The sequence below is a fragment of the Podarcis melisellensis genome, assembly GCF_964234715.1.
Source record: "Podarcis melisellensis genome assembly, chromosome: 6".
NCBI classification, from domain to species: domain Eukaryota; kingdom Metazoa; phylum Chordata; class Lepidosauria; order Squamata; family Lacertidae; genus Podarcis; species Podarcis melisellensis.
The window spans coordinates 96,583,503-96,601,195 of record NC_138538.1 but is presented as its reverse complement, the minus strand read 5'-3'; the positions used below and the strand labels follow the sequence as shown (position 1 = coordinate 96,601,195).

Here is a 17,693-nt window from a genome sequence, read left to right as displayed (position 1 = left end):
AACAAAATTGTTCATTGGAAAAAAGAAACATGAAATTCAAGAGATTCTTACCATGGCTCTTGTTGCTTTGATCCAGAACTCTTATTTCAACTTCAACCTTCTCTAAATTTGATTAAGATGCATTCACCATGTAAGCAACACTGGATTTAAAACCACGGTGTTCTTTTCAGTCAGACACAGCTTTATTTAATAATCCTATTTATTTGTAATACACAAGCCAAACTCTCCTGAAATGTTTTAAGGCTTGTATTTCAGTCTTGGCTATTTACAATGTTTTATAGCTTGTATTTCAGCCTTGGCTAATCTAGCATTTAAATGCTCTGCAAATAATCTTGCAATTTATTCCCACAGAACACTGCTGGGAAGCCCCCAATATTTTGGCTTGTGTTTCTTTAAGGGAAATGGAGCTTTTACTCTTCTCTGGGAGTGTTGTGGGTTCCTTCCTATCTAGCTTAGTCAGAGACATTTTGCCTGGTTATGTTTACAATCTGGTGACAATTGACAAAGCCGGGGGGGGGGGGGAGGCAGGACACACTGCTATGCTTTCTGAATCAGCAGGCTGATGAAGAGAGAGGCTCAATGAAGCTAAATTTTCAAGTCTCCCTGGCTTGAGAGAAACCTGGAACTGGAAGCACTCTTGGATCCTGTCAGCCTCAATGACCCCAAGGCCCCAGAAGTGACCTGACATACCATTAAGGTGTGAGAGAAGTGAAGGGGTCAGCCAAACAAGCAAGTCAACAGGTGGCATTCTTTGAACCACCCCAAGATCTTATGATGAAGGGCAGTATATAAATCTAATTAACAACATGTGACAGAGGCTTAGTTCTCACTGACCTGCACTACTTCTGACGACATGTTCCTCTATGCCCCCACAATCTTTCCACACCAAAAACTAGGATAAAAACAAAGTTCTAACATTGTTTAAAATTGTCCCTGGCTTTTTAAAATGCAGGGCATTCCCTGCATTCCATCCCCATGTAGACCTTCAGTTTGAAGTGGTCCAGCCCAGTCATAGTTTTACCACCGCAGTGATAATTACCGCCTACTGGGGAAGTATGGGAAGACAGGGCATCTAACCAGTTTTTATCTATATTGCAGACCAGTGAAAACTCATTCAATGCAGTTGCAGCCCTCTATTGAACCCAACTCTTGTGTCTCGCAGCATCATTACTGGGATTGGGGACAACTTGCAGTTTTCTGGTCAGAGGGGGAAACTGGGAGAAAAGGTTTTAGTTCTCACCTCCATTTCCAAGTGCTGCATCTTTTTTAAGTGGCTGAAAATTGGACAAAAAAAAATGGAAATGCATGGCTAGCCCTGAGATGGCTGGCAAAATCCCTGAGGCAGCAACTTCCAGGGAGGGTGGGGACTGTGTCTCCTGGTACAGAAAAAAACAGCTCAACAAAGCTTTGCTCCTCTGCCCTGCAACCACACTCAATATTCCAACAATAACTTCAGCATAACTGGGAAAAAGAAGTTCAACAATGCCATCTACATACAGATTTTTCTTTTAAGAGATTGATAAAATCTTGGGGCAGGGAAGAGGATGGCTCAAACTGGCGCATCCTTGCAGCCACATCCACCTCCAGGAGAAAAAATCAGGAAATGAGTAAGTCAGGAAAACAGATCAGGCACAACATTGGAAATAGGAAATAGGCATAATGGTGGAAACAGTGTATCCAGTTCTGTGTTTCCTTCATAATCCTAATGTGTGGGTGGGATCACTTTTTAAAATATATTTTACTATATTTCCACAAATTTCACATAACCATAATACAATAATCTTTAATTATTTCTGTTGCTCATAGTTCAAATCCTGCTCATGAATTCATCATATTATAGCTCTTTAAATAGTCCAAAAAAGGCTTCCATTCCACCATAAAACAATCATCATTAAGTTCTCTTATTTTACATGTCAGCTTTGCTGATTCAGAATAGCCTATCACTTTGCCTATCCATTCTTCTCTGGTAGGAACTTCTTCATCTTTCAATTTCTGTACATAGAGTATCCGAGCTGCTGTGGTCACATACATAAACTTAACCTTTTTTTTCTTTTTTCTTTTGAACTTCTGTCTCCATAATCCCTAGAAGAGCCCTGAATTGTTGCTAATGGTGCTCTACAAGTTTTCTTGGAATCCTAAAAGAAGATTTGCAGCAAAAACTCTCTAGGTGCAAGGGCCAATTACAAACATTTGTTAGAAAGAACTTACATCCATGCTAGTATTTGGGGAAGCAGCATGAAGAACAGGCTTAGCCTCAGTAAGTTTTCCGGAGGTCAAACTCTTTCCTACAGTTTGCGGCAATACATTTACAGCATGGCCTGGTAGTTGTGCGACTCCACCAGTGACAGCAATGGCTGGATTAGTGGCAGGAAGGATTGCGGGTGCCTGAAAATGCACCACGGCAGGCTGAGAAAGCATTACCGGCTGACCTGAAATAGAGAGAAACAGCACTGCAGAACTGATTTATCACACAAAGAAACAGATTTCTATGCATGTTAAGTCTTGTCCCTGGGCAGCTGTATCAAGAGGAGAACTTTATTTAAGTTGAAACTTAACACTGATGCCAGACCTAGAAAAACATTTCAAATCCTAGGCACTCTGTCTCCTAGGATGGGATGCAAAGATTTCCTTTAGTAACACCCAATGAGTTGCAGTTGCCCGGTGATACCCCCTCCCTCCTTTTAAGCAGTACACTCTGGGCCATAACATATATCACTTTGGATACTACCTTCAGTTTTAAAAAAGGTTACAAGGTGGCAAAGAAGCTGCTTAACAGTCTCTGCCAAATCAGACCAAAGAGTCTTCTAGTCCAGCCCTAGATTTTCAGCAGTGGCCCATCAAATACTGTCAGGAAGCTTAGAAGCAGAAGAAAGCTGGAGGTGTATTTCTTATTGCTTATGACTCAGTGTCAGGTAATCAGAGAAATACTGCCTCTGAACACAGAGGTGTCACTTAGACATCATTATTAAGCTACTGTATGTAGATGGTTCCTTGAGCAGGTAGAAACCCCGGAGGAGGGTGTGGTTTCCCAGGAATGTTTACCAGCCAGACATTCCACCTTGGCTGCTGAAGAGCATTAATGTATACGGTAATTGATGGGTACGTTCTTCCTTGTAAATCACGTGGAGATCTTTTTTTAAAAAATGTTGAAAGACAACTAATAAATGTTTAAAGTTTGCATCTTCCATTAACTCACAATGCTTTTAAAAGTCATTTATGCTTGGGCACATAGATGGCTCTTTGCATCCTTGGTCTTACTATAGAAAGGACCTACAAAGTAGTACTTGACCACTGGGTGCCAAAACTGAACATGCATAATGTGCCTGAGGGTTGAAGCTGCTTAACTGCGTACATTAAAGATGGTTCTATTAAAGCAATTTAAAAACATTGGCAACCCACCTTGCTTAAGAAAACTGGCACTGATCCAGTTTCCTTTTCACACATGAGAGCCAAGCTTTCCACCCTCCACCAACTGCTCACATACCTTTTGCAGGTGCTGGCTGGATAGCAACAACTGGTTGCTGCTTTGGCAGTGCCAAGAGTGTTTGAAGAGCTGGAATGACAATAGCTTTTGCATGAACACTGAGGCCGGTCTGAGGCTCCCGAAAGGCAGGCAACAAAGGTTTAGGTTGAACCAAAGGTTTGGAGGCTGGCTGACTACATCGACTGGAGGTCACAGAAGATCCATTTGCTGGAGAACAGAATGAAACTGGATTGAAATTGAAGTGCTCTTCCAAAAAGATTACAATTACGGGTTCCTTTTTATCCAGGACATGCATTAGCATGAAGATAAGCAGTCATGCACCTCAACAGAGGTGACAGCATGGGCAGGAGAGCAGGGAGGAAAACAAGAACATAGGAAGCTGCCTTATATAATCAGACCCTTGTGTTGATCTAGTTCAGTATTGTCTACGCCAGAGACGTCCAGCTTCCAAGAGACTGTGATCTACTCACAGTATAAAAAAACTGGCATTGATCTACCCATTGTCAGAGTTGTTGAGTTTTTTCTTTTTGGGACTACACTAACTGGCAGCGATTCTCTAGGGTTTCAGACAAGGGATCTCCTATCTGGATGCTCTGCTACTGAGGTACGGATCCCTCAAATAGTAAATGCATCAGATGATGCATTTCAAGGCTATTCAAGATAGCCTTAAGCACAAAATCTGCTTTTAAATATCAACAAAACCTGGAAGCTACTTATGATTAAAACTATTAAAAACATGTACATTTCAAACTAGCTTTATATATGTTGAACTTGTGTAAGCAACCATCCTTTAATTCTAATGTTTGTGACATCAGGAGGTCACTGCAAGCCCCCTCTAAGAATCAACAACCAGAAAAGGAAGCTAGATGAAAAAGGGGACAGATCACTAACATCAACAAGAGCAATTTATATAGCACATTTCAAGTGTCCAATACACAGGGTTTAGTGAATGGTCTTAAGGTTTTTAAAGATGCCAAATAATTCTGTGTCAAAATTTTAAAATATTGCTAACGATTTTTAATACAATTATTTACAAAAGCTGCAGGTAGTTTTAATACAATTATTTACAAAAGCTGCAGGTAGTAGCCTCACTGACACAGGAGCTAATGCCTCATCTACGGTGCTGATGCTTCTGATACATCTCTTAAAAATGAAGAATGACTCTTTCTTTAGAACTACTGTTTATACATATGCAAACTTACGCATATATACTGATCAATTAAAACTCATACAATTCATTTTCTCAGCTATTTTAAACTGAGTGACAGCCCTAATTCTCAGTCACACCTATAATGGGAGAGGCCAGGATTATGACTCCTATCATGCAGATGGCCAGAGCAAACATATCTGCTATACCCGAGCGGTTTGTTGTTCTGGGTGGAGGCTTCTTCTCCTTTCGTCCTACAGGTGAGGAAAGACTTTGAGAGCTCCTGTCATACAAAGACACAGGCGATGGGTGGGAACTGGAGCCCAACTCTACCCCCTCCTGAGAAAGTAAAAACAAAAATGAAACAAAATGAGTCAATTACAGTTGCAATAAATAAGTAGAAGACGAACACATGCTAATAAAAAGTCTATTTTCAAATCTGCACTCTTTTCACATGCTATCTATGGCATGCTATGCTAAATCTTCAAGATCCCAAACCAGCTCATTAAGTCCTATGCAAGCCATTTATACCCAGTATCTGCAGTTATCACAGTAGCTGGAAATGGTGGATTAAAGGGTGCGGAGGTTGAGGGGGAGAATGTACAGCAGCCCCAAATAGAATTTCAGTTAATAAAAACCATGAATTGTAATAGGTGAGGACTTGCAATGAACCATATCAGTCTCTAGGTTTGGAAAATTCGTAGGCAAATATCAAATCAGTCAAAGATTCACTCAAATGGCCTTGGGCAAGTCACCTGCCCTTAACCTCAAGGAGAGAGTACAATAATTTATTCCTTGCATCATTCCTACTACAACAGAGCCTTAATTCTGGTTTGCTCCCAGGTATTTTCTAGAAAACATCAGCAGAACATGGAAGTTACATAGCAGAGGAGAAAAGCAATCGCTTCTATGCAACTTTAAAAACTACATAAACTCTGAATTCTAACTCCATTAAATGCTACCCCACTGGATGTGACTAGCACAAAATGTCCAGCTGCTTACAGGTACATGTGCCGGAGAATCCACAGATAGAGGAGAAGGAACTGAATCAGCTGAAGTGGCTGGCGAGGGGGGCTCCACTTCACAGTCTACATCTGCAAAATGAGGATGTAAATGAATGTAAGACTAAACAGGTGCCTCTATGTGTAGAAATCTGGATTGTAAGTATGATGCTGAAATAGATTTAATGAGTTAATATCCTCTTTGGTTTGAGTGTTTGGGTTCCCCAGTGTCCCTTCTTTAGAAAGATTAAAACATAGCATGACGTTAGGAACCTTATACATCATTTCCCCTTGGATCAGACTGCTTTCCCCATATCCAGACTATCAGGATATGAGCAAAGAGATTTTCCATTGATTTAGGGAGAATTCATTATGGTTTAAAGTCAGCACAACAGAGTGTTGTTGCACTCAGGTCCTGCTTGTGGGCTTGCTATCAACATTCGGTTGTCCACTGCAAGAACAGAATGCTGGACTAAAATGGCCTTTGGTCCGATCCACCAGGGCTCCTCTAATGTTATCTTATGCAAGAGGTCTCATTACTACCGTGTCAATGCCAAGCACTTAAGCTGTGTGAAAAATGGGTATATTTCAGAAGCAGCATCTAATATTTTGCGATGAGCAACCCATCTGGAGATTACCTGCTGGGATCTGCTTTGAAACATCACAGGAGTCCAAGTCCCAATGTATCAGATCCAAGTCAAAGTCAAAATCACAAAGATTGTTTTCCTACAAATTAAAGTGAGCAAAATTAGAAAGAGAGAGAGAAGCAAACTGAATAAGCAGTATATTCAAGAAATACTAGGTAGACTTCCGGTTTGCCGCAAGGGGAGAAGGAAGCAGGTGCTGCTATCGCAGTGACCCGGCTGCTGCTTTTTTGGAGTTTTGGGGTAGCTCAGAGGCAACAAGCACCCCAAAGAAGGTCCTGGAGATGACCAGGACATTGAGGGGTCTCACAGTGACCAAAGTGGTTGAGCCGTGGTCACTGGGCTCTAACGCACTCCAACAGCAAGCAGCCTTGCCATTCCTCTCTCAGGAGTGGAAAATTTCCCAAAATTTAACCAATGGAACAAAAGGATTAATTCTGAATTATTTTGAACTATTGGATCTATTTGGTGTATTGACTGGAGAACAAAAAGGGAGTCTGCCCTGCAAGGGAACAAGCTGTTTGAAGAAATCAAGGTAACAAAAAAAGTCTGTCATCGCAAATAAGGGAAGGGGATAGGGTGGTCAAATTGAGAAGCTTAAATGAATGACCCTTAAGGGGGAAAAAACCCCATGACTATAACCACTACACTGCCTATAACCACTTCTATATTTTAAAGGACATTTTTTTACACTTCTTTATATTGTTGTGAGGAGGGTATTAAGAAAATGGACTCTTATTTGAGTGATTATAATATAACTGAGTGTCTAAAGAAAAACAGTACAGTGGTACCTCGGGTTACATACGCTTCAGGTTACATACGCTCCAGGTTACAGACTCTGCTAACCCAGAAATATTACCTCAGGTTAAGAACTTTGCTTCAGGATGAGAACAGAAATCGTGCACCACCAGCGCAGAAGCAGCAAAAGGCCCCATTAGCTAAAGTGGTGCTTCAGGTTAAGAACAGACCTCCAGAACGAATTAAGTACTTAACCTGAGGTACCACTGTAATTTTGAATGCACCAATATTGATTTTGGAACTGCAGGTGGCAATAAACTGAATGAAGATGGGCAAAGCATCAAGACCAGATGGACTTACCACAATTTATTTTAAAAAGTTTCAGGATGTACTTATAGAACCACTTAAATACACCATGAATAGAATTTTGGTGACTGGCACTGTTTCAGCTTCTTGGAAAGATGCATTTATTACTTTTATCCCCAAACAAGATAGTGATCTAACAAAGACTAAGAATTATAGACCTATTTCTTTATTGAATTGTGACTATAAACTATTTGCCACAATTTTGGCTGATAGATTGAAAAGGACATTGACCAAGTCAGTCCACAGAGACCAGGCCAGTTTTATACCAAGACGACAAGTGAAATATAAAATAAAAAATGTAATTAATTTGAGTACCTGGAAGGAATGAAAAAATTAATCTTTCTAGACATGGAGAAAGCCTTTGATAATATTTCCTGGTCATTTATGATCAAGGTTTTAGAAAAGATGGAGACAGGTAATTCATTTCTAGCAGGAATTAAAACAATTTATGCTATTCAGTCTGCAAATATATTAGTAAATAATATTCTCTCAGAAAAATGTCAAATAAGAAAAGGAACTAGACAAGGTTGTCCCCTATCTCCGTTGTTATTTACTGTATCTTGAGGTTAGAAATGTTGCTTCAGAATATAAGAAGAAATAGGAAAATTAAAGGTTTTGAAGTGGGATGAAGGGTCTATAAATTAAGGGCATTTGCTGATGATGTGGTGTTAACATTGGAACAACCATTGGAAAGTGTTCCCAAAGCGCTAGAAGAAATTAAAAGGCTTGGGGAAGTGGCAGGTTTTAAAATTAATTCAGACAAAACCAAAATGTTGGTCAAAAACATGTTTTAGAAAAGAGTTTTAGAAAGGTTGTCTGGTTTAAAAATGTTCTGTTAGCCCCAAAATGGAAAGTGAGTGAGGTCCCTTGTAAAGAGGATAGGCAACTTAAGATGCTAGAATATGCAGAACTTACAAGCTTAACATGCAGAATAAGAGAGCAAGAAGAACATATATTTAAAGAAGACTGGAAAATATTGAATATATGGAAAACAATTGTACACAGCTGAAAATGCTGGCAGTATTAAGATAAATTCAACAGAGAAAACAGTATTTGATTGATGTAAAAGTGGAAAATTGATTTGAATGGTTAAGGAAATTATGCAGGAAAGTATGATATGTAATATGAACTATGAAAGGAGAAGAAGGGAAGTCATTGGATATTTTAAAGTTTGTAAAATGTTTATTTTGAAATATAGAAAATTGAAAACTCAATAAAAATTAATTTTTTAAAATATTGGGTATTCAACTAAGTTTGACTCAGTGTAGACCCACTGAAATGAAACATAATTTAGACATGTTCCAAAATTTAAACAGTTCTAACATGAGAAAACAGTTGAATATCACCCACTACTTCATTTACTTTTGCTAACAATAATCTATCAAGCAGGCTGAAGTTAAATGAGGGTCTTTGTCTGAAAATGCTCAGGCATTTGTGAGAAGCATCAGTTTCAACATTTCCTCAGCCTTTACTTATTCCCTTTACATCTCTTAACTCTAGATTCCTAGAATCGAGATCAGCTGTTCACCAGATGCATATGTCAGGTCTTTCTAGATATGGCTGGAGAGCTACAGAACACCTTGCCTATTTGAACCTAAAATGGTTTTCTGTACATTTTCCACTATGTTCATTAGCAGCCCATGACTTCTGAGTTTGAAATTTCAGGCTGTCCAAACATTAACAATACAGTATTGTGTGCTTAAATGGTTATTCCAAGATAATATATGCCGCACACATTCTGGATATCAAATGTTGAAATAAATGTTTACATAGAATCAGATAAAACAACATACTAAGGCCATAAAGCTAAAAGCTGGTTGCCTAAAACATCCAATACATACCTGCCAGCACACGTAGAACATTTGTTACATATAAACAAATTGGAGGCAGAATTCATACATGAATATGCTTTTCTTACATATAGAGAGTAAAAAAATAAATACTACTTATGTTTTTTAAAGCATCTATGTGCTACTGAAGAGAAAGAGCTTTTCAATAAAAACTATCAATTGAGCACATCTCAAGATCATTTTAAGCCTACACAGCAGCTTAAATATGTTTTAAAAGTTAATATTTTACTTTTCTCCAGTTCCAGAAAAACACGAAGTCCCAGGTTTCAAAGCCACATTTTTTGGTTACAGTATCATCATAAAAGCACCCAACATTACAGGGATTGACTATGAACATATTTCAGCTTTTAAATACAAATGAGCACCAGCAAGATTGCAACTGAAGATAAGTAAGGAGTTTGTTGAATAGTCAATTCATACCAAAGGGATTCACAGAAAATGTTAAAAATACAAAGCTTCACTCTTGTGCAATGGTAATAAACACACTGTTGAAAGTGCAAGTCAGAATATGGTTGTGTTACTGATTGCTAAATTAAGCTGCATGCATTAAATAGAAAGAACTATGTAGAAAGGAATCCTTCCAAATGTGTGCTAGTGCAGGAGGGAAATAATATTGCACTAGGTAAAGTTGTAACGTGTGCAAGCAACAAATACTGTACTAACTAAAACCAAGGGAGTTTTACGTGTTGATTAAATACACTGTAGGGTCATGCAACTATCCATACTACAATGACTTACATAGGTTTCATTCTCTGCATTTAGCTGCAATTCATCTTCTATCAGATCACCAATTTCAGTGAAGAGAAGTGACTCTGTAGGATGTAAATCAACATGAAGGGGAGAGAACATTAAGGCATGCAAGTCAAAGCTGAGCAGGTACTGGTAGTCAGTTTTCCTGTTTCCCAGAATTGAGAAACCACTACAGTGGTGCCTCGCAAGACAAAATTAATCCGTTCCGTGAGGCTCTTCGTATAGCGGTTTTTTCGTCTTGCGAAGCAAGCCCATTGACAGCTTAGCGGATTAGCGCTATTAGCGGTTTAGCGGCTTATCAGCTTAGCGGATCAGCTGATAAGCGGCTTAGCTGCTTAGAAAAAGGGGGAAAAGGGGGGGGAACCCGCAGGAACTCGCAAGACATTTTCGTCTTGCGAAGCAATCCCATAGGGAAATTCGGTTTGCGAAGCACCTCCAAAATGGAAAACCCTTTCGTCTAGCGGGTTTTCCGTCTTGCGAGGCGTACGTCTTGCGGGGCACCACTGTAATTCTCTATCCTGCAAGTTCTGCATCAGGTACACATGACTCAAGTTTTTTACTATGATTAATTTACTGCTTCCAAAATTCAGGATTATTATTTTTTTAAAGATACTGTATACACTTGTCCAGGTAGGAACTGTTTACTAAGCAGGCAAAATATACAGGACAGAATAACTGTGTTGCAATTTACAGAGGATTATTCTTCATCAGTACTCTTTGGGTCAAGCTAAGAGAGAATAAGTGATCTATGACTGACTGGAGATAACAGAATTGGATTAGTGATCAGCATGGGGAGAGAAAGATGATCACCTTTCTTTCCTACATGCCATTTATCAATTTAATTTCACTCCAAAGCTTCATTTACCATGGGATGATAGGAGACATATAGACACAAGAAGGAACACTTCAGTGCCAATAAGAGCTTTAAAAGAGACCTGAGGAGGCTTAAACAGATTGTCAGAAGCAACAAGTGAATGTTCATGTATGAAGTTTACTTCAAATAGATTCCAATGATTTTTTTAGAAACATTTAATTGCAAGTAAAGATGTTCAGGATTGCAGTCTTAATTCCACCCCCACTCCAAAAAACAGTATATTGACTATGTAAACCAAAGAAAAATGCCATGCTGGCCTTAAATAGCATATTCTCCCTCAGAACCCCCTTCTAATACCTGCTTACATGTGTATGTGTGTCTGTTGAGGGGGGATTATGAGGCAATTCATATGAAAGCATATAGGTAAAGGTAAAGGGACCCCTGAATGAATGACTCTGGGGTTGTGGTGCTCATCTCGTTTTACTGGCCGAGGGAGCCGGCGTTCAGCTTCTGGGTCATGTGGCCAGCACGATTAAGCCGCTTCTGGCAAACCAAAGCAGCACACGAAAATGCCATTTACCTTCCCGCCAGAGCGGTACCTATTTATCTACTTGCACTCTGACGTAATTTCAAACTGCTAGGTGGGCAGGAGCAGGGACTGAGCAACGGGAGCTCACCCCGTTGCGGGGATTCGAACCGCCGACCTTCTGATCGGCAAGTCCTAGGCTCTGTGGTTTAACCCAGTGTTTCCCAAACGTTTTTGGGCAACGGCACACCTGTTTACTGAAAAAAAATCTCGCGGCACACCACCATTAAAGCCCCGCCCCGTGACGTCAGCGCGCAGCGTCACGCCGGGAGGGACGCACAAAAGTGAAAGTTTTTTCCCTCCCCCTTGCTGGGGAACCTCCAAGCTTTGGGGGTGGGAGGAGGCAGCAGAGTGAGGGACTGAGGGACGGCGGCAACTGAGGCGGCGGCGGCTGAGGCAGAGCTGTGAAGGGGGTTTCCAGGGGACACGGCAGCTCCTCGAAAGGCTTCTCTCAGCTGCGCTCAATCCGCCTCGGAGAGGATTTCCCCTCCGGTCCCATGCGTTCGTTTGGGGCATCGCTCCGGCTGCTCCCTCTCCCGCCGCGCAGGAGCGATGCCTCTCTCTGGCTCTCCCTCCGCGCAGGCTGAGGGAGGGAGGGAGGGGCGCGTGTGACCCGTCTCTGCTGGGAGACCAAACCCAGCGAGGCAGAGTCGCGCGGAGGCGCCCAGGCAGCGCTGCCGGCTGCGAGGAGGAGCGCCAGGCAGCAGCAGGAGGCGCGGCCTCTCCTCGCCGCCCCGCCTCTCGCCGCCCGACTCGCCCGCCTCCCTCCAGGCATCTCGCGGCACACGAGGCAACGTCTCACGGCACACTCGTGTGCCGCGGAACACCGGTTGGGAAACACTGGTTTAACCCACAGTGCCACCCGCATCCATGAAAGCATATACATAAGCACTAATGTAAGAACATAAGAATAGGCAACGGCCTATCTAGTCCAGCATCCCGTACTCACAATGGCCAAGCAGATATCTGCCTGTGGGAAACCAGTGAGCAGGATCCATGCACAAGAGCACTCCCCATTCCCATAGTTCCCAGCAACTGGTATTCAGAAGAAATTGTGGAGGCGGAGCATAGCCATCCTGGTTAGTGGCCACTGCCGGCCCTCTCCTCCAATCCTTTTTCAAAGGCATCATCCAAGTCTGCCTCCTGTGGGGTGGAGTTCCACAGGTTTAACCATGCACTTCCTTTCCTCTGTCCTGAATCTTTCAACGCAACTCTAGTGTCAGGGGCTGTAGTGGAGCAGGGGATGCCTCTGTCCCTGGGTGAAGGGCGGCACAGGCGTTTAATAAGCAAAGCAAGAAGAATAAAAGACTGGGAGGCGAGGGGTCAGGGAAGCAGGGCTTATGCCAGCCACTCACTCTGGCACCTGGGGCGAACCACAAAAGGGTGCCCCCCCACCCCGCCCCGCCAGAGGGGAAGTCCACAGCAGGAGCCAAGCCAGGAGGAAGCGGACATTTGCCCAGAGGCTGCCCGGGGGAGGCGGCCCTGGACGGGGGCTGGGTCTGCCCCCCCCCCCCGAGGGTCCTGGCGCCCCAGGCAGCCGCCCCCATTGCCTGGGTGGGCTGGCCCTGCTCCCGTCCGGCCCTAAACTGCTCCTCACAGGATTGGGGGGGGAGACATTGTACGTCAGGAGGGACAGACAGAAAGAAAATGAGCCGGCAAACCGAGCTTGGGGGCGGGGAGAGAGAGGGACAGGGCCCCGTCCCCGCGGCCCCCTCAGCCGCCCAGCCGGGCGCGCCCCTTACCCCACTCGCCGCCCGGCTCCCCCGGCTCCCACCCGGCCACGGCCGCCGCCATCTCGCTTCCTTCGCCTGCCGCTTCCGGGATTGCGCGCACAGCTCGTGGGATTCCAGTCACACACGTGTACTTCCTGTCAGCCAGGCGCCCCGCCTCCGACGGCCAGGCCTGGCAGCCCGAGCCCGGAGGAGGAAGGGCGCCTCAGAAGGGAGGCCCCGAAGCCTTTCAGGCGCCGCCTCAGGCGGGCTTTCTGGCGTGAGAACCGGTTCGCCATCAACACGGTTAATAAAAAGCAGAGCAGCTCTCCCCCTCTGGCAGATCCCCCCGCAGCCCCGCGCTTTCAAAACAACAGCGCATAAAATCCTCCTCTTCCTTCGTGTCCCAACCTTCCTTATGCCGTCCACCCCTTTCCTGGGAGGTTTTCCAGCAGAGCTTGGATGGCCATCTGTCATGGATGCTTTAGCTGCATTGCAGGGGGTTGGACTAGATGACCCTTGGCTCCCTTCCAACTCTAAGATTCCATGATTCTATGAACTGGATCTGAACTCATGGCAGCCACCCACCAGTTTCGTATTCAAAACTGCTTCCCACCCCAACCCCTTCTTGATTACAATATATAAATAATACACTAAAGTAGACAAATAATAACTTACAAAAAGGATCAATAAATGTCTCACCCATTGTCTATAAACTTTGATCAGAATCCCATGTCAGGTTTTCTTTTGTGAATGGAATAAAATGGTTTCAACCAGTTTTTAATAGCCAAGAATCCAATGTAGAGCTTGGGGTACATTTGAACGTAATACTGGACAGATCACTACAGGGTGTGGAGAGGCGTTATTTTGAACTATGAAGTGAGAAACAGCAGCCGTAGTCGAGGCCAGAAGTGCTTTCCCTTGGTGACCCCGTCATGCTGAAAAGGGGGGTGTTTGCAAGGGGTTTCCTGTCCTGTCCAGAAATGCACCAGGCTGGATGAAGCCAGCTCAAGATCTTTTCTAAATAAATGGAATAAAACCACTTAACCCACTGAAAGATAGATTTGAAAAGTGAATGTGAAGGGGAACAATGCCCGTTATTAAGCAAGATAGCTAAAGTAAGGGGGTCATGTCCTCCATTGTGACACGTCCCCCTGCTGAGTGACTTGGCTGAGCACTTTGGGAAGAGCAACCATTTGAGGATAGCTAGTGAGGGAGAGAGGAGAAAGATGCTGCGAGAGGGAGTTCAGAGACTCTCTTCGTGTCAAGTGTAAGTAGGATTTCTCCTTCTTTCTGAAACGCAGGGGAGGTTTAGCTGCCAGGTGCCCCGAATCCAGCACAGAGATCTCTAGAACCCATTTCCTCATGGTTTCCTCTTCTTCCCTAGGTTCCGAAGTCTGAGGAGGCTCCGCGGGCTGCTGGTCTCCTGCTGCCGGTTGCCCAAAATACATCCCCTGGTCTGCCAGGAGGAGGAAGGAGATGAGTGGAAGGAGGAGGTAAACATCATGAAGGACGGAAAGGAGAAGAAGGTGAAGATTCGATCGATTTTTGTGAGACCATGCGACCAGGGGATGGAGTCCACCGATACCAACGTGGATGGTGAGTGTTGATCTTTCTTCCTCAGGAACAGGGAGGACAGAGAAAATCTGGCAGTGGGGCGGAGGGAGCAGAAAGATGGGTTATCAGCATAAGAATCAATTAAAATATTAAGAATCCTTTCTCTTCTTTTCTCTTCCAGGCAACGGCAGCAGTGAGACCAGCAGCTCGAGCGGAGCTCTTACCCCCCCTCCCACGCCCAGTTCCCCCCTCCCCACAATTCCAAATATATAAATAAAGTAATATAGAAATTATTTTTGTATGGATTTAAATAAATTTGGAATATAATGTACTAGTCTTTGATCATGCTTTTATCCCCGGGGGTTCTTTTTCCCAACAGTTGTGAGGATGGGCAAGAAAGTTACTTGCCCAAAAATGGAAAGAAGAAGAATACGTCCCAGCGAAAGAAGAATGGCTACAAAAACTTATGGAACATGCCGAAATGGCGAAACTTACCCGGAAAATAAGAAAGCAAGATAACCAACTGTTTATAAAAGAATGGAAATGGTTTATTGGAGATTTACAAAATAAACTGTAAACGGATAAAAACGTAATAACCTGCAGTTTTATAAGAGTATACAGTGGTACCTTGGGTTACATACGCTTCAGGCTACATACGCTTCAGGTTACAGACTCCGCTAACCTAGAAATATTACCTCAGGTTAAGAACTTTGCTTCAGGATGAGAACAGAAATTGTGCAGTGGTGGCGCGGCAGCAGCGGGAGGCCCCATTAGCTAAAGTGGTGCTTCAGGTTAAGAACAGTTTCAGGTTAAGAACAGACCTCTGGAACGAATTAAGTTCCTAACCCGAGGTACCACTGTATATATTTAAAGTACTTGAATAGATTGGTTCCCGCCGAAACAGCAATAAAGAAGCAGAAGCAGCAAGAGGTTGAGGGGGAATTTTCCCGCTCACCTAATGCAGCCCAGCCGTCCGCACAGCAGCAGCAACAGCTCCTCTCGCCGCCGCCATCTTCCGGGCTACCTGAGAGGGCAGGCTGGGGCGCTCCAACAGGCTCTGCTGAGCTTGGCTGTGCAAGTTTGGGGGCGAGCGTTGGAGTGCGGGGAGAAAGGAGTGTGGGGCGTGATTAACAGGCCCCGCATCCCACCACGAGGTCGGAGGAGTGGAGAGGCCGCAGCAGGGCATGCCGAGGTTCAGCCCAAGCGCCTATCAGCTCTCCAGGAGGCTGTGAGTGACGAGGGGGCAGGGAGTGAGCGGAGTTTGGGTGTGTGCTGCTCACTGCCTGGGGCTCGCCTTGCGCATACAAACATTGTCAAAGCTGCCGATGCCATAATAGCCACCACTCTCTGGGAACAAATCAGGGGACATTAATTAGAATCCGGGGACAGATTTTGTCCTGGGACTGTCCCCGGCAATGAGGGACGTCTGGTAACGGCTCATTCTATTCCTGGAATTGTAGATCTGGAAGGGACCCCAAGGATCATCTGGTAGTCCAGATCCCCTGCAACACAGGAATCTCAGCTAACGTATCCATGACAGATGGCCATCCAATCTCTGCTTAAAAACCTCCAAGGAGGGAGAGTCCAAGGGAGACACGGTTGACAGGCTCTTGCCATGAGAAAGTTCTTCCTGATGTTTAGCCAGATTCTCTTTTCTTGTAACTTGTTTCCATGGATTTGGGTCCAAGCGTCCAGGGCAGAAGAAAACAAGGCCACCCGATGATTTGCACCCTGGTTTCCCAGGTCTTAGTCCAAGACTCTAACCCAGGGCTTTCCAACTTTACACATTGGTGACATACTTTTTACACATGAGTTGTGGGCATGGGTGCGAATCCGGGGTCTCGCTGCAGGAGTCTACAGTTTGGCTCCTTCCCTTGTTGTTGCTCTTAGATGGAAGTGTGGATGTGTGAAGACAAGACAGAGACCGGGGAGGGCAAGGGAGAAATTCTGTCCAGTTTGTGCATTTTAAAGTGAATCTATAGGCACATTCTGGAACGATATTGTGATAGGTCACTCCAATGACTGTTGAGGGGTGAGAGGTTCTAGGAGTCTTGGCAACTAACTAGGCTTTGTGCTTCCTTGGAATGAGGCACAACAGACACTGCAGTGTCTTTTGGATGTATGGTTTTTCGCACATAGAGAGCTTGGCTCTGGGATGGAGGTGTGTGCAGCATTACATCTCACAAGGGGCTGGTTCCTGAAAGCAAAGCAACCCTGGACTCCAAGACGTCTCCGTGCCTCTGTCCCAGCCTTCCTTTGGCCAAACTGCCAAGGTGGTTCTGACCTTCAGCCCCCATGCAGAGCTCTTCTCATTTCCGCTTCCTTGGTCCCATAACACCTTGCCCAAAAACCTCTGTGGAAAAGGATAACTTTTTCCCAGTGTGACATCAAAAGGTTACCCTTTTGTCTTGTAGATGGCTTTTGTGATGGGTTAGAGGCAGGGTCATCATCGCCCTCTGTTAAAAAAACAAGGTCAGTCACAGCATTATTCTCCATCATCCCTGGCCTTTATTGCCACATGCACAAGATTCCGGAAACCTGTGTAAATTGATCCATATTCATGTCACCCACCCATTAGTTCCACAATCAAAGCTGATTCCCACCTCACCCCCTTATTGATTACTGTAAACTATATATACTATTATATAATAATACATTAAAGTGGACAAATAATGTTTAAATTAAATCAATAAACGTGTCACGCATTGTCTGAAAACCTTTATCATAATCAGATTTTCTTTTGTGAATGAAATAAAATTCTTTCAAATAGTTTTTAAATGTTGGCATTTGTCTGTCTTGAGAAGCAATGGAGTGCGCCTCCGGGTTGAGGTCAAAAGTCAAGCAAGGGTGTCAGCAGCCCCAAAGTGACCTCTCCAGGGAGCAAGACTGGGCAGTGTGTCTGGAGGTCCTGGGCTTCCCAGATGGCCTTGCAGATGTGTCTCCAAGGAAAGCAGAGTTAGGCACCAGTTGGGCTGCAGGAGTTGTCAGAAGGGGTTGTAAACGGCGCCATCCAACCGCCTGAGGGACTCCACTCCAGATTTGTGTAG

At 44.1% G+C, this 17,693-nt stretch overlaps 2 protein-coding genes across 3 annotated transcripts in view; one reads left to right on the top strand and one right to left on the bottom strand.

Moving 5' to 3' along the window:
- The window catches only part of ATF6 (activating transcription factor 6), an 80,676-nt gene extending 67,403 nt beyond the window's left edge, over positions 1-13,273 (bottom strand). Inside the window, exons 1-7 of one of the 2 annotated variants that reach the window (XM_081915096.1) lie at positions 13,123-13,273; positions 9,969-10,042; positions 6,271-6,358; positions 5,634-5,725; positions 4,841-4,970; positions 3,485-3,691; positions 2,209-2,429 (exon numbers count right to left, since the gene is read on the bottom strand). In XM_081915096.1, coding sequence (XP_081771222.1) covers positions 2,209-2,429; positions 3,485-3,691; positions 4,841-4,970; positions 5,634-5,725; positions 6,271-6,358; positions 9,969-10,042; positions 13,123-13,174 — 864 coding nt within the window. In that variant the 5' untranslated portion in view covers positions 13,175-13,273. The remainder of the gene's footprint in view (positions 1-2,208; positions 2,430-3,484; positions 3,692-4,840; positions 4,971-5,633; positions 5,726-6,270; positions 6,359-9,968; positions 10,043-13,122) is intronic. The other variant, XM_081915095.1, reaches the window with a different exon arrangement.
- Positions 13,274-13,961: 688 nt separating this feature from the next.
- On the top strand, positions 13,962-14,973 carry LOC309372089 (uncharacterized protein). Its single transcript, XM_081915327.1, has 3 exons — positions 13,962-14,359; positions 14,477-14,688; positions 14,828-14,973. The coding sequence occupies exons 1-3, from the start codon at positions 14,319-14,321 to the stop codon at positions 14,917-14,919; spliced, it is 345 nt and encodes a 114-aa protein (XP_081771453.1). The 5' UTR covers positions 13,962-14,318; the 3' UTR covers positions 14,920-14,973.
- Positions 14,974-17,693: the final 2,720 nt, after the last annotated feature.

Excerpts from the sequence above, each read along its gene's own strand:
- LOC309372089 (XM_081915327.1), top strand. The coding sequence starts at position 14,319 with ATGCTGCGAGAGGGAGTTCAGAGACTCTCTTCGTGTCAAGT. Across the intron at positions 14,360-14,476 it reads AGACTCTCTTCGTGTCAAGT|GTTCCGAAGTCTGAGGAGGC; the intron begins GTAAGTAGGATT and ends CTTCTTCCCTAG. Across the intron at positions 14,689-14,827 it reads CACCGATACCAACGTGGATG|GCAACGGCAGCAGTGAGACC; the intron begins GTGAGTGTTGAT and ends TTTCTCTTCCAG.